Raw genomic sequence first — 23,284 nt, 5'->3', positions numbered from 1 at the left:
CATAGAGAGGCATTACAGAAGAATTAATAGTAATGCACAAAAACCAAAAGTACCATTTTGAGGCAGCCATCATTTGATTTTCACATTGGGAACGGTAAAGCCGAGTATTGGTTTGTGAGCACATAAACCGTTTTATTCCTGCTTTTATAATGCCACATTGAAAAACAACATCCAGGCTTTTAGGTAACATCTGTGCTTCTATCTGATCACCATTACTTTTGTTATCCAAGGGATCAAGTGTGACAGCACAGAGCACCTTTTGTGACATTTCGTAGCTGAGGCCAGTCACAATATTGCCACCACAATGACATTCAACGCAGGCCCCAATGTTACGATCGAACCTTTCCAAGAGAGATGGCACAGGCGCTGGTTGGCCCAAAGCTGCTGTCAGACTTGCCACGGCGGCATCTTTCTCTCTCTCAACCAGCCAATGGGGTGCGGCCGACAGGACGAGCTCCTCGGCGCCAGACAGCTAGACTCGACAGAATAAGGGAGCCTTCAGCCAGTGCTGACATATTCCGTGGCCCAATGCAACAGATGGAGATTTTTACAGGTGGCGTTTGGGGCAAAATTCGTTGCTTGAGGGGACAGCATCTGCTCCATCACAAATTGGGATGGTGTACCCTGCCTGCACACACACTTTCCTCATCATATTGTATCATCCCTCTATTGTAAAATAGACAGCTTTGAAGAATACACAGCACATTATTTTTTAATTTATTCTCATCTCTGTTGTAGTTCCTAACAACATCAGATATCTGCTGTTTTTAGGGTTATTCACAATCCCTCCACCCCCAAAGGGACACAGTGTTAAATCTAATTTCCGCAACAACATGAGGCTCGCAAACCACTCCCCAAGCCTCCATCACTCATGATGCACTCAATAACCTTGGACTCATATTTCTCTGCCGGTGATTTAACGACTTGCAAAATTACACTGCGGTTGGTTGAGTCTACGTTGATGTTGATATCTCAAACCTTTACCGTCCCGTGTCCCGTCAATCGGGCGTCGTTATTTATCGTGACTTACGCCATGACACACGAGGAACGCCCGACCTGCCATTCATCTTCCCGTTAAATATAAATGTGCCAGGCCAGGTCCGAAGCACGGGAGCAAGGTGAACTACGACACTTTGAACACTGCAGCCGATGAATTACAGCCGTCAGTGAGTTGCTGTGAAGTTGTGTCACTGGGCGCATTGCAAAGACTTGACAGGCTGTAAAAAAAATTATTTACACGTGCAAGGCCGTTAGTGTGGGTAGATTAGTGTGATGCTCCAACCTCCTGCTGGGAAAATTTATGTGTTTGTATATTACAGAATGAAACAAAATTACCGGCATGTAAATTACAAAGAAATGCTTAAGTAAGGGGGGAAAAAATCATCTAGTGTTATACTTTTTACTTACTTTACATCACAGTGCCCTAAATCTAATGTTCTCTGCATGAAATACAAAATCTATATTTGAACAGTCTCCATTTTTGCATTTTAAACACTCTATGGGAGGCTAAGCGCGCATATTCCAATATTGCTTGAATTATTAACAATTCACTTTGTCTCAGTGGATGAGAAAGGGCAAATGGTATATGAAATGTTAACTGAATATAAAATATCCAAAATATAAATAACTGATCAGCTGTTTATGTCTTGAATTAGATTTTTTTTTAATCGACCCTCATGTGGATCTGGAGCCAGGTACCTTTCTATACAGATACACACTAATTGATATTTTAGTTTTTGAGAAATATAACTAGTTACTTTGTGGGTACAGTTTAGACCGTTTTCCAGCTGCTTGTTTTGTTGTTCCATAAAAGTATCGTTATGAAACAAGAACACGGAACAAGAAAAAGATATTGAATAAAATATTGAATAGTTAATTGTTAAAAAGTGTTCATAATATGTATATATTATTTTTTATTATTAATTATTTATTTTTATTTTATTTATTTTTTCAGTTATTTATTTATAATATTTTTAATTATATCAGAGCACACGCAGCAGTTCAACATGTTCTTTACTCAAGTATTTTGCTATTTCTTCATTATTTACTCTTTGCTTCCATTTTGAATATGCCTTGTGCAAAAGCTACTTTATATTTAAATGTGAACTTCATTCAACATACATTTGAAAACCGCTTTAGTAGAAATTCAGATTTGGGTGGAAATCAGCAAATCTTTCTGTAGATTTGTCTTCATTTCACCAACAAAGTGTGTGACTGCGACTGAATCATCACACGCTATACACAATTGTGTTCCGAATTGAGGAGCTACAGTTGCAGCTGCGTCTTCCAGACATTAATTCCACAGGAAAGAACATATTTTCAATTCATAAAAATCCATGTTTATCATTGGGTTACACCCAAGTTTACCAGGAGCATTTTTCCCTAACGAAACCTCCCCAGTGAAGATTTATTCACGTACTAATCGTAATTCAGCCGGCGCCTGCTCCTGCATGGTAATTACTCCACGCTGCACACTTGTGCTAATTAATTCACTGGAAATGTGGCTGAGCAGCACGGAACATATGAACATGCAGAGCTCATCACATACCATAAACTGTTTACAGGAAGTGAATGAGCAGCACGATTCAACTGTATGTACAGTAAATTAAAGAACAACAAGATGGATCTTGGCTGTTTGTGTTAGTATTATCGCCAAAGCTTAAATTGAAAACAAATATTGAATACATTTACATAACGAAAATATACAAATCAATCTGGTTGGAGTGGTATGAAAACTAGCAAAGACACTGGCAATAAAATGTCCTGATTCCTTTGTAATGCACGATGACAACACCCACAATGAGATTAACGCTGATATGACGGCAAGACAATCACGGCAGACAAATGGCTGGTAATTCAATCACTGGTGCAGGACATGTCATGTCAGTCGCTCGATTGAGTGTGACGGGCCACAGGAGGTGCTGGCAGACTTACATTGACATAGGGCGCCCAAAGTGCTGATGCATCATTGTGCAAATTGGACCAAAATGGGCTTAAGGCGTGTAAGGTGAATACGATCCACTAATGCTGATGCGGGATGTGCCACAATGACATAAAAAAAAGTAATAAACATTTAGAATAAATGACGATACAGCTCAGCGAATTATTTTGGAGCAAACAATTTGCTTGCTTTGTTGTGCTAACATTATGAAATATATGTTGATTATCTTTTAAATATGTTCTAATTTAAATTACAATTTTAGCCCTTCCAAAATTATTTCCCAGTGTGTGAATAGAAATTAGGATGACGGAGATCCTGACTAACATTCTCATCGCCTCCCATTCGGTGCCAGATTCAGATGCTGTTCATTAAATAATTATAAGTCCGGCGGAATTGAACTTTGATTTAATTGATTCGGGCAAGCCCAGTGGAAAGAAAATTGATGGGCCACAATGTTTGGATCTGCTTCAAAACATTCAGTGTGATCAGTGTGTGTTGAGGATTTATTGAACACATTACAGCGGCAAGCAGTTGCGAGCGTCTCCCACCAGCGTGACTAATACCACCACAAAACAAAAACCTCTGTTTGTGTTTGCCCAATTACAGCTCAGACACAGTGATGAACAGGGTAAACACTGCTCATTCTCCATGATGTGGCAAGCACAAACGGCACCAATTCAAGCAAGTCATTCGACTGCCATCCGAGCACCATAAGCAAATAAAACGTGTTCTATCTGGTTCTTCCCAAGGCGTGGCTGAAGTTGAAAACAGAATGCTTGTCAGAAACTAAATTTTTCACTGCCATTGTTTTGTATGGGAAAGTGAGGTGGTGGCACCCGTGTCATGACACTTCAGCTGCAGTAGGTGTTGCCAGCTTCAGGGGTTGGACTGTCTTCCAATCCTAATGTACTTGAGTCCGTTCCAAAATCCAATACACAAAGCCACACAAATGTGAGTGTACACAAAGAAGAACTACAAGCAAAGGAAGCAAAAGCGAACGATATACGGCATAAAAAAAAAGAATGGAACACTGTCTGTGTAAATTGGTTGAGGCTGTCTCCTCTTTGCCAGATTAACTCCAGAGGGCAAGGACGCAGAAAAGGGTGGGAGAGTGTAGGTGGGGGTCTGGCTGCAGTCCTTTCATCAAAGGACTTTTTTCGCTCCTTTCTTTCTCTGCACGCCAACCACGGCGAGCACTCGATTTCATGATTGCACGATAGAAAGGAAAAAGCAACCTCTTGTTCTGTCTGGATCGCACTGTAGTTATATTTTACTTCACATTTCCACCACTGATGATAGAAATTTGAAAACACCCACAGCCGAAATGTGGAATAGCAATGAATGATATGCATGATCCCCTTGTGCCATTATTATAATACGAGTCCCGCTGTCCTGCATTTGGATGCGCTGCTTCCAGGGCCTCGGGCGAGGCTGTTTTAATCTTTTGTGCCTGGCCCGAGGCCATGAGACCAACCCTCCGACCGGGAGAAATATTGTAGGTCTTCTGACACTCTCTCGCTTGTCATTGTGAGGATGTCACATCCCTCCCGGCTTACTTCTGTCTACCTCTCTCCCCTGAGTGGGTATAATTACATTAAGGAGTCAATTCAAGCTCCTCCAGTAGCAGACCTCCAACCCGGTGCATGTCTTGGTATTAGAGCGTGCATAATCCTGGCCTCAAGGCAAGAAAAAAAAAAAATCAAGACCTATGTTATTGAAAATAAACCTGTTGACTCCGAAACTTGACTTTTGCCTGCTTTTTCCAAATGTTGAATATAATCATACAAACTTGAAGGTAGACCTCCGAGTCATTCGGATTTTTTTTCCTCTATGGAGAACAAAAGAGGTTATTGAGAGTATTGAAGCACGTACGAGATTTGTGAAATATTATTTTCACCTCATTAGGAAGGAATCATCAGTTTAGCGCATATAGAAGCATATTCACATCGGCATTATTAGAACAAGATTTCTCTCGCAGGATTGCTGAAAGGCATCTTCTCTCCTTTCAGATAAGCTCATATGTATCAATTCCCCCGTCTTTGAGGGCTTGAAAGTATGAATTTTGCAGAGCTCTTCTCAAGACAAAAGTGGCACGTTTGTGTTGGAAGCGCAGGCACTGTTGCCCTCCAGATTTCGCTGCAGACCCCCTGCAAAGAAGCTCATCTGAAGCGACTCTGAAGAAGAGAGGAGACGCCTGCCCACTCGCCTGCCCGCCCGCCCGCCTTATCGAGGCAGGCTTGGCTCCTCCATATTCATGCGACGATTTCAGGGAGCTATGCTTGAAAAAGAAAAAACTCACGGCATCTCTTTTTGGGTATATAAGAGCATGTCTGATTTTTGCAAGGAAACATAGTCAGGAAAATACGACAAAAAAATCCTCTCCTGTGACTTTATGATTGAAATTGTACATCCATCAATTTTCTATGGCATTTTTCCTCATTAGAGATGAGGGTGAGCTGGAGCCAGTCCTTACTGTGTTCAGCAATAAATCTTTTCTTTTTTTTTTTTTTTATGATTTGTTGTCAGGCAACAGTGAGCCAAGTGTTGAGCATGTTTGCCTCACATTCTCCCCTGTGCTTGCGTAGCTTTTCTCCAGGAACTACGACTTCCTCCCATTTCCCAAAACAGGAATTTTGGTTTCATTAAAGACGGGTGTGAATGTTAATTGAATATTTTTTTTCTATACGTATGTGCCCGATGACTGGTGATCAGTCCAAAAGTAGGTCAACCCTAATAAAGACAAGCACTATAGAAAATGGATGAATGGATGACCAAAAAAAAAATCATCGAAAAAAATTCAGAAAGTTTTTCAGCCTGCTGGGTCACGATAGATTAAAGATCTAACCTAGAATTGGTATTAAACATGTTACACGAATGCAGGCACATTTAAAATCCGATGAGAGATGAAAAAAATAATTAGCACGATGTTAGAACCGAACCGACCTGGCCTTGTGTGCTTTTGTTTAATTGGATTGGCATTTTTAGTGTGCAGCCAGCTGATGCTGCATGGCGACTTGACCGCGGCCCAGCTCATTTCCCTTCAGCGGTGATCTCGGTTAAATAGAGGACTTTTACGACGCAAAGCTATCATGTTCAATATGCGGTTTGAGAATGCACATGATGTTCACGTGTATCATAAAAGCTGAGTCGTAAAGATTCCCGTTCAACAACGTTGCAGATGGTTAGATGGTCTTTTGGAGGAAACAATTCACGTGTGTGTTCCAGTGCTACGTAACAACACAACAATAAAAATTAAAAAAAAAAGTCTTTGGGAAAAAAAAAAAATCCCTTGTTGATCTCGTGGTTCTGCATCAAAAAGATATTGGGTGCGCACACAATAGTCACATGGCTTTGAGTTATGATCGACTCTATTAAAAGAGCAGACTAAGCAACAAATAAAAAATGTACAATGTATCTGTCAAGAAATGTTTGTCTTCTTGACTTGTGCCAGTTGTTATCGTGTTACTTTCTTTATCAGAACATTTGGAGGTTTTATGGTGATGTGATTTATACTGGCTTGTGGCACGTTAATGATGCCAGGGAGCCTTGCCTGTAATCCATATTCATGAACAACTGTGTTTGTGGAGCCGTGGCGATGGAGGGAAGAGGAGGGTGGGCAACATGTCCGCCAAAAGTCTCCCGAGTGCAAAGACTGGATAGTGACGGCCTTGGGTTCGCATGCCTCCGGGCATGAACACACCTGTTCATCCACACTGGTCACATTTCCCAAGAGGAGACCAAATAAACAGTTGGACTTTTTTTTTTTTTAGAATGTTAGTGGCAAATAAATGTAAACCTTGTTATCACGTGCAGCAGTTGCAAGTAGCAGGCATGCCCAAGATAATTTCGTAGCCTTGTTTTCATCAAAAACATTAATTTCTGATTAATTGGCCAAAAAACATGTTGACTCCATGAAAGGTCAACATAAAATTCAACACCTTCCATTTTGCAAGCAGTCATTCATTGTAGTCTATTGAGAAGAGAGCTGCGTTTCACGTCCTATTAGCAATCATGACCTAATCAATGAGCTGTGCCTTAAAAAAGCTGACAGCTAATTACGAGGGCAGCCCACCGTGCGCCATTCAGCTGGCCGCTCGGAATCAAAGGAGCACCGAGAAATATCTGCCGCGGTTTGTTCGTAGGATGCTGAATGCAAAGCACGTGTGGATTGCACGGACGCTGTCAGGCAAGGCCAAATTTGTTCCCGAGCCAATCAATGAATGAGCTTCACTGGCGTTGCCATGGCACAACATACACTTAAACACAATGGACATCACCTTGGGGAAATCGACACGAGGAATAATCTCACCTCTGCTATTTTGAACAATGTCTTGGTGCTACTTTTGAAAAAGAGGCAGAGTGCCGGCAAGGACGTTTGCGCTTCATTCTCTCCTCAGAGGTGTCGCCATTCAATTCAATTTGTCAAATCATGAGGGCAAAGGCAAATTACTTTCCTGTATAGTGATGGAAAGAGAATAAAATCAAAAGCCCCACTTCATTTTAAAATGTTTTTTTTTTGTTTTTTTTAAATCTAGTCACGAAAAGTGCACTTGATTATATTTTGCTGAGATATGAATACCTTTGGGAATCTTCCATTTTTTCCATATGGGGCTTTGTAGAGCAATATAGCATGGAAGGAAATAATTAATAGCGGCTTCCTGTTGTACAAGTATCATTCAGGGATATTTATGCTTGTTCTTTATTGCTTTCTAAATTGCCTACTGCGATGCAGAAAAAATAACAAATGATTATGAAAGTGGTAATGAAATCAACCATTGTGTAATCAACATCAACTTTTAACTGACTGAATTGAAAATGAGGCTTGCTCCTGGAAAATAAACTGTATTGAATAGCTGTATAAAAAGACAAATGGTTCTATTTTGCCCGATTTAATGAGGCACAAAACAGACACGAGTAAGAATGATGTAGGCTTTTGCTAATTAAAGAGGGAAAAAATGTATTCTCATCATTTTTTGTCTTAATAATAGAGAGATTGTACCCGTCTTCCAACCCAGTGGAAAAGTCAAATAGCAGGATTTCCCGCCAGATGAGCCAGCATCAACGTTGCCACGGCTCAGAGCTGCCAGCCCACGTTTGATTAGGCAGTTATCAGAATGTGATTGGCACTCAACGCGGCTGGCGAGGCGACGTAGGGACCTAAACATTGTGTAATTAACCCCTACGCTTGTAGGTATTCCACTTCGGGCGTCGCTAACACTGACAGCCTCCTGTCAGCCGCCTGGAGATGGCGGCTGGGATACAAAGGCTGGATTTGCTCTGTCAGCACTGCAGTGTGCATGAAATGGGCTGATGAGACGATGCGCTGCCGTCTTACTGTGCACTAACAATGAAGAGGAGCCTTGGGTGCTGCGGGGAATGACTAAAATCATGAATGTAATGAATGCAGTAATGGAAAAGCGGGAGCTAGTAATAGGAAATGGATTGAAAAATGAGACACACACTGAATTCATCTTTTTTGTGTGTTGATTCAAGAATACCATTACCAAATGAATCATCAATCTCTCTTGACTGCAACTTCCTGTTGTCCTTCAGCTGCAGTCTATATATTGGGGCCCCTTTGAGAAGCACCCCAACCACCAACAGATGGCTGTTACCACTGTGAGCCAGCAAAGAACCTGCCTGGTGGCCAGTGAAAATATTCAGCGGGGGCTGATGAAGAAACCTCTTCAGACAAACTCATTAAAAAGGTCTTCTCCCTGACGCATGACCACCTGTTGGAATTGCTTCCCTGTTCACTTTCACTACTCAATTAACAGTTATATCTCGGCAAGTCTTTTTTTTTTTTTTTTTTTCCACCCGGCTGCGTCTATGGGAATAATGAATTTTTACGAAAAGTCATCTCCTGAGTGCAATTTGCTGATCTTTAAAAAAAGAGCAAAAGTCAAATCTCATTAACCCGACTGCGGCGTACTCTAACCTTCCCAACAACAAGCATAATTGAGGACTTTGCTCAATTATGTGGAACCTTTGAAAACAAAATTAATATTCATATCTGTGTCTATCATTATTCTGAAAGCAAACCAAATGGCCTTTCTTGCATATGCAACGATGTCCATCTGTCCTTCACAATGTCTGAACAGCAAGGTCGGGCTAATTATTCTTTGACAAGGTGAGTGAAGTGCGGGCTGACCACCATCATAAACAACCTGTAGCCAACATCACAAAGGTTACAAGTGCTCAGCGGCGATTAAAGATTAGATGTTCGTCAAAATGGCGTCTGGATGAGCTCATACACAGAACATATACACTTGAGACATTTATGTTAAATCCTCAGTGATCATTTCTCTCTAAAAAAGGCCATTTCATTTATTTTATGGATCGCTTTGGTCTGATTGATGGTCTGCATTACGCAAGCCCGGTGGCGGGTTGTTTGGACTCGCATGGCCCACCCAGCCCGAACGTACACAACATAGTGTTCTCGGGCTTCAGGAGTTCTCAAGGTTTTCCATGTGGGCGAGGGACTCGACTCAGATGCAATCTGTTTTGGGGTTGGAGGCGTCAATAGTTACGACCTCCCTGAAGCACGACCGCATCTCACATCTCTCGCCCGGCCGCTGATAATTTAGGAACTTTACTCCACGCCAGCTTGCTTTAATTACTGAGCATAAGTGGCAGCGTTTGGTCAGGTTTATGGGTTTTTTCAAAGAGCAAGCTAGCTTCAGACAGACCAATATGGGGGACTGCAAAGCCGTAAATCCCAAGCTGAGCAAGCAGCACCGCTAACAATGCCTCGGGCTGATGTAGGGCAGAGGAGCCAGACTGGGATTTTTCATAAGGACTATTTTTTCCTTTCATGTACCTGAAACAACAATGAATACAAGGTCTGACTGGAGGATGTGTAAGGAGTATTAGGGCCAATGACAATTTGTTAAAAATTACTTTCATGAATGAAATAACCCAATTTAAGGTGAGATTTCACTATCACAGTTACATTAAATTCTTTGCACTGCTGTCCATAAATCTTCCTGACATACTTTTTCATTGTCTGTCAAGCTTTTTACATTTTCAACAATCCTCATTCAAATGCAGGTACACATCTCTATTTCACTCTGTCACAGAATGTCATAAAACAGCAAGTATGTGTTTTCTTTTAGATTCGACCTAGCATGCAGAAATGGAACATACAAAAGTCCCCTTGAATACATTGAACCCAGTTTGGAAAAGAGACATTTGCCAGTAATGAGATGATAGTGAAAACAGACGTAAGACATAAAAAGTGGCAAATAAATGGAATAGAAAATTGGATGAGATTGCTATTGACTAAAAGTGAGTTGTGAGCAGATAGCCCCAACACAGGCTCAGTGTTGGGTCAGGAGGGGAAACTCCTGCTGTTGAAAGAACTCATTTCTGTTCTTAACCAACAGGCAGCTTCCTGCAAATGATTGGAGCCCTGAGGAGAAGTGGGCTGCGTTTCATCGGTTTAAACTTAGACTAGACAGTCTGCCACAATTCCTTGCAATCATTTGCACTCAGACAACAACTTCCGAAGAACAACATGATATGATCATATCTAACATGTTTATCCAAGTGTCTGTTGTGCCCCTTAAATGCTGAAAAAGGCTTTTAAAAGGAATAAAATTCACTTACTGTTTTCCGCACCATAAGGAGGTTTGGGTTAAAAGGCGCAGACTCAATTGCGGGGGCTTTTCACACAGGGCGCACTGCATCATTGGGCACATGCAAAAATAATAATAATAAATAAATGTCACGGAAGCAATGCAGTGAGTTCAGTGGTATGAGTTCAGTTGTACTTTATTCTACTACTAAATCATGTACTTTAGAGTACTCACATTATTATTGGTGGATATTTATACGCAAATCTACCAAAGTCATCTTCTGTATCAGAAGGAAACAGTTGGTTGAGTTTGCAATTAAACAAGCCAAGTTCCCTCTTGTCATTGTCACGTCGTTGTCACGTTCTCCTCGGCAATGATCCCGGCTTTCCAGGATGCTTGAATTGTGCCTCGTAAGCATTTGTCGATGCCATTTAAGAGGGTCCTCGTGCTTTTTGCTTTGCACAAACGATTAGTATTAATTTATCAATGGTGACGGAGGGGCGTACTCTAAATTACTCCAGTCTTCCAATTGGTTTAGATAAAACGCATTGTGCTCTGATTGGTTCATTCGGTCTACATATACGCCTTTGGTTTTTGAGAAAATTAAAGGCTTTTAAGTGCACTTTATGGTGCAGAAATACGGTGATATTAGTTAGAATTATGTGCAAGCACATTGGATGACTGCCAGCATGGTTTGGATCATAACACCATTTATTGTAACAATGATTGATCATGTGATCCGGCATAATCAGGTCAAACGGCGAATAAAAAAAACGACAAAAATCTGAATCATCCGTAAGAAGTATTTTATTCACAGATACTGTAAAAGTAAAACACAAGCTGCCATATCACACATTTTTACACAGGGTTTGAAAATCCTATACAAAAACAAAGATATTCGAAAATATGGGTTTCGATATGAAATATGACCTTACATAAAATAATTTCTTGGAAAAAGGTCTTGGTTTGGTATTACAGGTTTTTCATTCACAAGCCTAAACCCACATTAGTGAAAAGTGAAGTTACTGTAAAAAATTTGAATGGTAAAAATGGAGTAGAAATCATTATTTAAAAAAATGATTAAAAAATATCATGCAGCATCTTCAGAGAGGGCCTGAGAGAGAACATCGTTGTCAAAGAAAGTAAACAAAGTCCTATTATTACAGATATAATAAAAAAAATGCAACAAAATACCCCAAAAAGTTGCTTGTTCACAATCATTTCCAGTGATTATCTCCGATGACATACAGATTGCTAACTAATATCAACGTGATTTGTATTAAGATGCATAATATCACTGGAAACCATAAAAAAATGGTGGAGCCGTTTTATGTCATTTTTTAAAACTTGCCAGAATAAAACAAATAAATAAAATAATCCAGAACAAAGGGTCCAAAGTGCTGTTGCACTTAAAGTCAGTACTGTCAGTAAAAAGTGGAATGCATAGAGCTGAGGCTCAGCTGTAACAGATTCAAAACAATAAAACTAAAACACAGACTTACTTGTGCTTTCTCCTCTGTGCCACTTTTTTTTTTTTTTTACATTGTAAAGATCCCCATTTGCTGTCAGTGTAACGATTCATCATCCTTTTCTTATTGTAGGCTTGTATAGAAAACCATTCCATGGGCATGTGTGGAGGCACCAACAAGCACCTAACGCTAACTGTCCATCACAGTGGCTCTCTGATTGATATGTTTTGGCTTACGACCTCATTTCGGACACCCATAGATGAACTGTACATAACTGCTGCTCGACCTTTGCGCATCCACTGAGACTCATTGCGATCAAGGCAACTGGAGGGACAAAAAAAAAAACATTCACTCAACCTTGCGGAGGTTGATGGGAGATGAGGGCAAATGCATCGTTCATCAGAAAACACAGTCCAATTTGAAGATCTAGAAAACTACAAAAGTGAACATAAGGCGCAAGAGGTTGAATGGATATGCCGAAAATGCTGACTGAGGTTTCAAACAAGACAAAAGGCAAAATCTGGGAGCGCAATAACATTAGCTTATTGCTTTTTTTTCTTTTTTTCCCCCCCTTTTTATTTCTACCCTTCTGATGAGATTTTTTTACACACCACATAATCATAAATACACTTTACAATGCAATATAAAATATTTGTTCTTAAAAGCAATATGTTCAGGGTTTGCTTAGGTATGCCAGCGGCACCAAATGAAAAACAATGACATGAAACAATTTTTAAAAAAGGCACTTCCAGGTGTTCAATGACTCCTCTAATGGCCACTGCTATGCATTTGTGCTCACGTTTCGTTTCACTGCCTTCAAACATGTCCCCGGACAATGAGGCACTCTCGCAAAGTGGTTGCGATTTCCTGTTTTCATGCAAAGATGCCTTCTTGTCATGTACGCCTTCTTCAATGCAGTGGCTACTACATTTCACCATCATTTCACTTCCTCACTACTCCTTTCACCTAATCGACTTCCGTTTGGCTTCACACTTCAACTTCCCGTGGTTCCTCGTGAGCGGCGGCTGGCTGTGTGCTGATATCAAAGCAGGTCACCATCATAACGCGCGACTTGCACAAGTTGACGCAAAATTCCAGCTCGTCTGTGACTTGCTCCAAGATGTCCAGGTACTCCGGAGACTCTTTATCCAAATTCGGGTCCACTTCAACTGTTAACACAAGAACAATATTGGTCATTCAGATGATGGTATAACAATAAAAGACACAAAATAAATCAAATAAATACTGACACTCTCCGGTCCACTTGCTGGGATCCATCATGAGCCGAGCCTTGGTGTCCTCTAGCTCCTCCATCAAAACCTCATGCTTGGATTTCAATTCTCTTACTTGCTGTTGCCTTCTCTCCAACATCTTCAACTTATTATTAAAATACAACAGGCCCTGGGGGATCATGAGAACGGTTAAAACACCCGTATTGACATAAAAGCTAAATTTGAAGTGGATATTTGTGGACAGCCAAAGGTTTCCTCACCTTGTCAACATCATGAAATGGTTGCTGAAAATGATAAGAAAAATAAGTTACAATGTGGAATGTGATTAATCTGAATATATTTTACTAAAGTGTGCTCATCATTTTTTTTATTATCAAAATGTGTCCTCCAATTAAAAGCAAATCAAACGTAAGAAGTTAACACATCTCTGCATGGCTGTGTTAAAGCTATGCGAGCAGTCAATGAGCCACAGAAGAGGAGCTATAAAAGGCAATCAACGATGAGCACTGAGCAGATTGAGCCTCGTCTTCATTGCAAATTCTTTCGCCATTCCTCACAATTTCATTATCCTCACTCTTGCCCTCAAGAACAGTCCATATATCATTTAATGCCTGTCGGTAATTGCCTCCAGAACTGTTAACATTCCCAAGGAGTCAAAATTCTCAGCTCGTAGGTTCTCGACGCTGACATTTCCAATGGGGGATTTGCCACTCAGCTGACTGAAGGTCAGATGTCTGAGTCCTGTTATTCTTGTCATGGTCTTTAAATAAAACTGGGAAGAAGTGAGCTAAGACATTCCCACAACTTGTTGTAGATGCAAAGTACTGCTAAGGCTTAGCAAGTGAGAGCCAGACGTTACATGATCCATGACAAGGTCAGCAAGATGTCGGGAAAGTTCCGTCACGTACCTCTGAAACTTGTTCCTGACGTCCTCTCTGAAGGCGTTCCACATCGTCAATCTCATAGACCTTGATTTCAAAAGGTTCTTTCAACGTTGGGGGCAAGTCTACCCACTGGCCTGCTGTGCTTACTTTCTTCCCCAGGGAAGAGGTATCTGGCAGCGGCGCTGGAATTAGCCGTCTTCTCTGGAAACCTGCAAAACGTGCGTTTAGTATTTGCTGGAGTCTGGGGGTGAATATGTATGAGTCGCAAATGATACAAAGCTGGGCTAGTGCTGCTGGATGCATATTTATAAGGTTTTCATGAGTTACTATGCTGCAGGTTCACAAACAGGAAAATATCTGAGAGGGTTTTGCTTAAGTCCTGTTTAGGTCCTGAATTCCAATTTTTATATGTAATGGTCTGAAAGAAATAGAGCTAGGTCCTCTGCACTCATGTTCAATTCATCTAATTTAATCATAACACAGTTTGAGACATCTTCTTGTGATACATTCATCACCGATTTCCCGTACAGGCATGAATAATTCATGGGGTTATAGCAAAGGGAAAGAAAATACGATGAAATACCAATTTGCAACTGACTAAGAAAGGATAATGGGAAAAAAAGGATAAAGAGCCTTTCTTGATAATGGAGCAAGACTGCCAGGCCGCATTGCTAAATTAATATGTTGCAAGTTGACTTTTCTCAACATGAGTAAAACTGTCATTCATTCAATGTGTTTCTCACCAGTTGCTCTCTTTTTGGGATATTTGGAGCTTCTGGTTCTGCCCGAAGATGACATCCCACTCTCGCTCATTGAGTCATGGGCAGAGGAAGCGCTCCCCGTAGCTTCGCTGTCACGGATCATACTCTCGTATCCGCTGCTGCCACCGCTATGATAGAAGAGAGCTGTGCGCCCCATTGCGGGAGGCAACTCGCCACTCAGCACACTACTGTTGTCACTGCCGTGACCACTGCTGTAGCGCTGAGGCCGTCTGGGTGCTGTGATTTTGCTGTACGGAGAAGGTAGCATAGCTGTTGGGGATTTGTCATCCCCCACGTTCACGCCACTGTCGTTACCGCTGTCTGAATCTCCAGAAACTCTCACGTGTTTGCCCGATATGCCACCTGTTGCCAGTTCGCTCACACGGCTATTGGCAGCTCGTACGGCCTGCTTTGTCCCCATGATAGTCCCTCTCCCGGGTTTGCTGCTGACAGCAGCGGTGGTCCGAGGAGCTGATGTTCTGCCTGATGGCGGAAGGTTGGCATTGGTAGTTCTAGTCACAGCAGTGGCCAAAGATTTGGTGGAGGAACTTAAGCCTTTGGAACTGTTGGCGGACAATGAGCGTGCCTTACTGTTATTAAGTGATCCTAATGTTCGAGGGTTTCCTGATGCTTTGACCTGGCCCGTTTTGCTTATGGTTCCTGGAGATGACGGGCAGGTAGCGATAGGAGAACTTGATGAATTAGGAATGCCAAATCTTGGGATGGATTTACCAACTTTGCCACTACTGCTGCTGCTCCCGAGACTTGCTCCACTATTTTCTCGACTGAGCCCGGCTCGGGGGCTGGACAGAGACAAACTGTCACACCTTTCTAAGGATATCTGACTCCCATAGTGGTGCCCGGCTTCACCTCTCGTTCCTCTTGCCTTCAGACTAGAAGTAACTTTGACATGGTCAGATCTTAGGCTGGAGGTTTTGAAATGAATGGAGTCCACTCTGTGACGAACCTCAAGCTCATCCTCTGACACGCCTGCCCTTGCCCCAATGCTCCTTCCTGCCTCCCCATATGCTGACTTCAAGGCACTTTGGGGTAGAAGAATCTTGGTCTTTTGGTCCAGGCTGGACTTTCTTACCGGTGGTGGAGGAGGTGATATGCAACCAGGTCTGGGTAGATAACTTGACTTCTGTGAGCTAGCCTTGTTGTTTTTCCCGAGAGAGGAGAATTTAAGGCTTGTTGCTGCTGCAGCATCTTGGGTTCCCTTGTAGTCCGTTGAGGAATGGATAACGGGCACCGTTCCTAGAGTGGTGGCACCTCTTCTTAGCTGAGGCATTCTGCTGGGGGGATCGGATTTCTTACTGGCAGACTTCTCGCACCCATCAACCACCCTTTGGGATGAGGTAGACCCATGTACCTTGGATGGTCGAGATGTACTGTTACAGTTGTTGGATACTTTGCTTGTGGAGATACCACTGGGAGGGGTTCTGACAAACCTGCTGGCGGAGACAATGGGTTGCGCTTGTGAGAGGTTGTCTGTGCGCTGCCAAGGATTTTCCTGCCTGGCATCTAGCCTCAGTGGATCTCTGCTGTGGCTGCTACTGCTACTACTGGGGATGGATGAGGTAGGTTTGACCTTCCTTGGAAGACTGGAGTGAACCATAGAGGAGCCCTGTGTGGAGCTAAGTGAGTGAGCTTTTGTTATTTTAGAAGGTAATCTGTGGGGTGCTTTGGTTGGATCTGGAGATGGGGGGCACTTGGTCAAGGACAGCTTGCTTGAGGCGACACTGTCACTGTCTTGTTCGGAAAAACTAAACCCACTGTCATTCATGGAATTCTTGGCTTCTCTAGTTGATGGTCCAGGATGGAACATGTCAAGGGATTCAAAATGAAAAGTGGCTTCTGGTCCAATACTCTTGTCTGGAGGAAGAAAGACATCACAAGATTGTGCCCCTTCACTCTCCAGGGTGCAGACACTCACTTCACTAAGCCAAGAGCTGACAGATGAACCCCTACTATGTACACACTCCATTACGCCTTCCTGCAGCGGTGTGCCCATTTCAACGTTTAACTCCGCTCCACCAACAGATGATGTGTAGGCATCAAATTCATCGTTGATGCTGCTAATAATGCTAACAGGTCTGGAGCCAGACGCAAGAGCTTGCAGAGAACAATCACTGTTAAAGCTGATGATGCTGGATGGCCGCCCCTTATCTCCAATACCGGCAATAGACAGTTCTTCTACCACAGTGAATACCAGCTCATCTTCTCCATTCAGCTCCACAGGCTGCTGCAAGGTGACGGTAGCTCTGAGGATGTCTCGATCAAAGCATCTTTCCTGCAAGGCGGAGTTGACTTGGCAAACCTCCATCGGAGCGCGGTGACTTGGAGAAGCACAAGGGTCCCTCCGTTTGACAGCTTGGTGGCTCATTCCGACCGGGGGCATTCTGGTAGTGGATCGTTTTGTCTTTTCTGAATTCTCCTTGTGAGATGCTTTCTTGTTGAAGTAGATCTTCTCCCTTACAACTGGTTCAGGATGAACCGTTGCAGCGATCGGCAATTTATCAGTATCAACACTGTTTTCTGAAATCAAGTTCCTCTCACCATCAGCGCTGGTTCTGGATACATTGGGAACACATTCCGGTTGTTTGCTTTCTGAAGGTATGCTTTGCCTTTCAGAAATGTCCACTTTAGTTTTAGTGCCAGGACTGCAAAATGGCTGTACAGCAACAGATTTAGGAGATTGTTTGGGTGACGTGCCATCTTGGTTGCAAGTATGACTTGCAACAGTCTTTGGTGAAACAGAGCTTTCGCTCTCCTTGGATTTGTCTGTCTTGGGGCTCGCTTGGTTTCGCTTGCCCTCACCAACAAATGCTGTAGGTTCTTCACTACCGTCTATACAATCCAGCCTCTCTTGAAGCTCAGCAAACGTGTTGCATTTAAAGAATTGGTCTCTGTCTAAGGGACCTTCCTTGGCTGTCCTCTTCTTGTTCAGGGAAGGGATGATGGGAACAAAAGCAGGTGGGCCTTCATTGTCACTCAGTTCTCTGTCTGAGATCGCAGCTCCACCCGGGCCCACGTAAATGACAGTATCGCACGAGTGCTCACTACTGGAGGAGTAGTCTGGGTCACTGAGCAGAGAGGGTAGATCTGGGTCTAGAGCCACCGTCCGAGGATGGAAAGGCCTAAGGTGAGGTGGTCGACGGATCCTCCCTTCCTCACAGGAACTTTCCCCTCCAGATGAACTGGATGCATACTGGAAAGAAAATGGAAGTGCATTAAACAGACTTTTGAAGGCTCTACGGAAACTTCGTCAAAGGATAGCGGTAATATTAAGTCAGCAATATGATCTATAAAACCACTTTATTTATACGTACTGCATATTAATTGCCACAATTCAATCTTAAAGCAAGATTGAGATAAAATTAATTCCTGGGATATTAGCCGTCAATTTTTATACCAAGGTTAAAAGTGCACATCAATAGTCACGCAGAAATTAATGTCAATAAAATAAATTGCCATGTCTGGACTACATTGTAATCACGCTTGGAACCGTAACGGAATAAATGTATGCTGTCATTGCGCCTAATTATCTGGAGCATATATTTCCCTAATACAAAAAAATGCATTACACAATGCCTTAGGGAGTGGTATTGATTACACGATAATATGTTGAGGAGCTGAGAAATACTACTTACTGCACTGATAATCTTTCATTTGCAGAGGTAATTACACATTAATTTGCTTTATCACTTCAGAATTACAGGTTGAAGACCTGTTTAAAGGATCAAGTCGTGGCACGGAACATGGTAGATATAATTTCAATAGCATTATGCTGTACGTCAGCAACACTCATATAATATTTGATAATTAATCTGAACTGCTTAGTTATCTGACGTTAGTGATTTTTTAAATGTAATGTAAATGGTTTCAAAACGCTTAAAAAAATGCACCATGGTAATAAAATGATCTTGGTACCTTTGATTTCTTTTTCCTCATGCGATGAATCCGGGATGCCAACTGGATTGTGGTGAGTGAGTCGGCGTAGTTAACAGGGGAATCAGAAATGTGGGCAATCATGGTGGTTCGGCAGTTGATGTTACCAAGGGACTCTCTCAGCAACATGGTCAATTTGCTGTCCCTAATGGGGATCATTATTATCAGTAAATCCTGTCATCCATACTGTCATTGATTCCAATAAAAATGAAGTGATCTTATTTTAAAACTCAGTCCAAGAGGACAAATCATTTGAGGTTGCTGCAGCAGCAGTGAAGACAAACTAAACTCAACACGCAGGAACTTGCTCGATACAATGACAGATGGACTATACGGGGAGTAATAGGCGAGCCTTACCTGTAAGGTACGTGCTTTGCTCCATTCGCCAAAGCCATGATGACGGTTCCCAATGCATTCAGAGAAAGACACGCACCTCCTCCTCCGTCTCGACTTTTACTCAAGACTTTTTCACAGCTCCCCAGGTCAATGAGGTGTAGCCGGCTCCGCCCACCTGACACTAAAAGGAAAATGGCAGAGGGAGAAAAGGGTGAGTAAAAGTGCCTCACTCAATCTTAATTGATATATAAAGTTACACAGGCCAGACGAGAGCGTTTGACTAAACTTGTGAAGTGATTCATGCTTATTCCAGATGTGCAAATTATATATATAAAAAAAGTGTAACACATTACAAACAATGCAACCAAGGAGACAATATTGTAAGTTTGACAAATTGTAAAGGGAAGGTTTCCATATTTAAGGTAGGTTTTTTATTTTTTCAATCAGGCATAACATTAGTTGCCTTGGGGCTTTTTTTAACATAAATGTATATATATATATATCCATGTTATGATCATTTTTTACATTTTTATTGATGTTTACACTTAAAATAATTGGAACCTCTGTTCCAGTGAATTGTAGTGTAGCCCCATTAAAAATTCCACTAACTTCCTCCCTTGCTGCTCTTCTCCATACGATACTGGTAGATGTGTAGCGTGAACAGCATATGCGAGTTGCGTCGCTCCTCCTCATCCGCATCGGGCCGGCTGGTGCTGCGGGCCGACATGGCAGCATCCAGAAAGAAGGCTGCCTTCTCAGCTGTCGGGGCATGAAGCTCGCTCTGATTCTGAAGCTGTAAAGGGGTTTGGTGGGGGGTGAGGGTTTTGTAGAAAAGGCAATGGTGAGCAAAAGAATCCACATGGTGCTTGAGAATAAGACCAGATCTGGAAAAGGAAGGCTTAATTGGACCCCAGCACACATTTCTGCCCATTAGATTTGATCTCAGAGGCAATTAAAATGGCAGATATGTGCACAGAGAGAGGAAGATTAGCAGATGTAATATCGTAGGAAGCAAGCCTTCGCCATGGATGGGATGCTGATGAAGTTGGACAAGACAGAAAAAGAGAGGAAATATGAAAGCAACCTTCATGTGGCTGCTAAGCAGAAGAAGAGCCTTCTTTGAAGTGAGGGCAGATCCACATTCACCAAACATCTGACAGCAACACCTGTGAGTGGCTTTTCAAACCAACACCATCCCCCAATAATACCTCCATTGTGCTTAGAAGTGCTCACACACACACATAATAGACGCTGATGGATGCTGACAAGAGAGTCAATGCAACGGCAAGGTGAAAGCCATCAATAAGGCAAAGAGAGTACAACTGGCAGCAATAGCTTGGAGTTAGATAATTAGATACGCCATTTTTTTAACATCGTTAGCATTTCCCGACAGAGATGCTGTAAAAGGGGGGAAAGAAAATGTTCAATGGTTCTTACTTGGGTGCCGCAAATGGGATCCTCTCTGAGATGGATGCCTGGCGACTGGCCCTCCTGCTGGCTACCCGTCGATACGTCAGACAGCAGGTCCTTAAGTTCCTCGTCTTGGCCAAAGATTTCCACCGCAGACACCCGGACAGAGAAGCGCGCGCCCGTCTTCTCCTTGCGTTCATTGATGAGCTTGAAGAGCCAGGAGATGGCGCAGGGCACAACACCTAAGGTCTGAGTGGAGCCGTCTTTTCCAATCATCGTGTACGTCTTGCCTGAGGGAAAATTTGATAAATTGGAATCTTTGATTGACATATTAAGGGGAGAAAACAAAACATTTCAAAATCATTCAGCCTTACCAAGCTTAACCTGTCCGAAGCAGAAGATGCATCCATCGGCGCCATTCGCCACTGACTGGATGACCTCTGCCACCGTACCTGAGCACACCTCCGCCTGTGGAAAACCATCGGGCACTCAAATCATTTCACAGCCACAGTACATTTTTAAATAAACATTTACTTGGCATCGCCAAATCTTGCTCAATATTTTTCATTGCTCTGTCGTGTATGCATGTGTTAATGCCTTCCTTATTTTTTCAATTTGTTTTAGTATAGCCCCTCTGGGGTAGCGATTGGGTAGCAGAATCCCTCCCGCCCCTCGCCCCTCCCATACATCATACAGCAAACAAGCCTTCTAACAGCACAGCAGCTTGCTGATACAGTTAGCCACCAGCAGTGCAGTCCCAGCGGCACAATCTAAGCACGTTGGCCTCAGCTCTGCAGTAAAAAACCTTTTAGGGTTAAACTATCAGCAGCTTACTTAGGCAAACACTTATTCCAAGTAGCGTGAATTATGAAGGAGATGATGACTTGCATTTATTAAACGTTCCCGGAAACACAGCAAATTTTAAGAGCGTAAAATTGCTCCAGGTTTTTGTAAACATGTACCCGACCTTTTGTCTTTCGTGTCAGTGGATCTGCTTCCCGAGGGCTGAGATTAGATTCTAGCAGTGAGGTTAGATATAACTGGAGTGGATTCAAATAATTCCCCAGAGGGCTTAAAAGGCCCAGCTGTTAGGCCCACCCTGCTAAGGGTGCCCCCTGACCCAAGAGCGGCACTTTTTTTAAGCCCCTGGCCACTCCCTATCAGCTTTAAGACGTTCCTTTACCCTTGAAAGAATGAAGCACCATATGCCACCTTTAAAAACATTTCAAACACACAATGACATCACGTCTGTGTACTTACTTGTGAGGCGTCTTGGGTAAAAACAGCATCAAAGGCAAATATCTTTGGGACAGCAACAGTGGCGGAGCGTCTGTGTCCTGAACTCGAGTGTGGCGGGCTGGATGCGGGATCGTAAAGGGTGACCTGCTTTTTCCTGCTGTCCACTTTCAGGAAGGATAGAGACTCGGATGAGTCTGTCGCTTCCAAAGACGGGCAAATACGCATCATTACTTTGACCTGCAGACCAGAGTGAAATAAAGAGAAGAGACAAAAAGACATGTTCAATTATAAAGCAAATAACAAAGCATGAAAAATGTCCAGACACGACAGAAGGACATTTTCGGATTTCCCACAAAAGGGATAAAAATTACAGGCCTGTTTTTTTTGCTTCGAGTACTGACAAAAGAGAATAAATTACATAGGCATTCTGAATATAGCTCAGGCTCCCAAAGGAAAGCTCAGTGCCACATTGTGCATTAACGTCACGTCATCTGTATCAGAGTTGATGGACACCAAAGGTTTCCATGGAAACACTCAATCCAACATTGACTGGCAAACTCGGCAGGTCATCCTAATGCCTAATGGTGTCAGCGAGCGGCGGCAAGGTGTGCATTGAAAGTCAAGGCGGAGAGTGGTGCAGATGAATGTGTGAAGCAAGTGTCATGCGAGAGGATTAGCGCTCCGACGGGGTGTTTTTCTGCACGAAGGGAAGCTCACCCGCATGGGAGTGCACAAGTATAATCCCCCCCACCCCATAGCACCCCCCCACTCTTCCTACTTCTCACCTCCCTCACTGTCTATGATTGGAAAATGGAAAATCTACATTAACAGGTGCCGAACTACAAATGTAACATTTGCGCAGTCCATAGGTCAACGTCATTCCTGACCATATCACGACGAGGGATGTTGTCCACCTAATCGCCATGGTTACCGAGTGTGAGGGAGTGCCACTTTAGTCTAACATGCAGTCAGTCATTCCTGCTGCTACAGTGCTGCACAAGTATATCGTGTCTATGGGCGTGGTCCCATTTGTCCAAGGAAAAAAAAAACTGCATTTATCATTAGGAACTACAAGATCTACACTCGCAAGATAATTTGCTACCAGGGCTCCAAAAACATTGTGGCTGGAATGCCATTTCTTGCAAAGTGCATGCTTTCCACTCAGCAGGAGAGCTTTTGCCATGACTGACGTGCATATAATATTACATTTGCTGTGACATATAGAGGGCTTCCACATAACTGCAGCTTCTCACACAGAGGCTACCAGCCAAGCAAATGCTTCAGTTATATTTATGTTGGCAAAGAAGGCATACTTGAGCCCACAGAGGATTGACTCCAGTACTTTCACACCTCAGACTGCTGTGCTAATGGATCCTGGTTCGCTGCCCCGAGCTCCCTCAACAAGTCCATTAGTGTGATTTTAGCCCTCCCCAAATCAGCCCTGTGCCTAAGTCAAAAGTAGACGCGACCCACTTTTGCCATGA

The 23,284-nt window shown here is 42.8% G+C and overlaps 1 protein-coding gene and 1 long non-coding RNA gene across 4 annotated transcripts in view; both read right to left on the bottom strand.

The window, feature by feature from the left end:
- The window catches only part of LOC147045366 (uncharacterized), a 68,244-nt gene extending 57,286 nt beyond the window's left edge, over positions 1 to 10,958 (bottom strand). Inside the window, exons 1-2 of the long non-coding RNA XR_015068362.1 lie at positions 10,753 to 10,958; positions 10,550 to 10,623 (exon numbers count right to left, since the gene is read on the bottom strand). This is a non-coding gene — a long non-coding RNA (uncharacterized LOC147045366). The remainder of the gene's footprint in view (positions 1 to 10,549; positions 10,624 to 10,752) is intronic.
- Positions 10,959 to 11,307: 349 nt separating this feature from the next.
- The window catches only part of kif26ab (kinesin family member 26Ab), a 48,011-nt gene continuing 36,034 nt past the window's right edge, over positions 11,308 to 23,284 (bottom strand). For all 3 annotated transcript variants that reach the window (XM_085932351.1, XM_085932350.1, XM_085932349.1), the window contains 11 exons: positions 21,822 to 22,037; positions 20,936 to 21,029; positions 20,589 to 20,851; positions 19,761 to 19,944; positions 19,173 to 19,332; positions 18,798 to 18,960; positions 14,847 to 18,075; positions 14,128 to 14,312; positions 13,480 to 13,503; positions 13,238 to 13,388; positions 11,308 to 13,156 (listed from right to left, as the gene is read on the bottom strand). In XM_085932351.1, coding sequence (XP_085788477.1) covers positions 12,975 to 13,156; positions 13,238 to 13,388; positions 13,480 to 13,503; positions 14,128 to 14,312; positions 14,847 to 18,075; positions 18,798 to 18,960; positions 19,173 to 19,332; positions 19,761 to 19,944; positions 20,589 to 20,851; positions 20,936 to 21,029; positions 21,822 to 22,037 — 4,851 coding nt within the window. In that variant the 3' untranslated portion in view covers positions 11,308 to 12,974. The remainder of the gene's footprint in view (positions 13,157 to 13,237; positions 13,389 to 13,479; positions 13,504 to 14,127; positions 14,313 to 14,846; positions 18,076 to 18,797; positions 18,961 to 19,172; positions 19,333 to 19,760; positions 19,945 to 20,588; positions 20,852 to 20,935; positions 21,030 to 21,821; positions 22,038 to 23,284) is intronic.

The sequence above is a fragment of the Syngnathus leptorhynchus genome, chromosome 15 (genome assembly GCF_054491065.1).
Source record: "Syngnathus leptorhynchus isolate UIUO chromosome 15, UIUO_Slep, whole genome shotgun sequence".
NCBI classification, from domain to species: domain Eukaryota; kingdom Metazoa; phylum Chordata; class Actinopteri; order Syngnathiformes; family Syngnathidae; genus Syngnathus; species Syngnathus leptorhynchus.
Note: the sequence above shows the minus strand (reverse complement) of the source record. Positions and strands in the feature narration are given on the sequence as shown.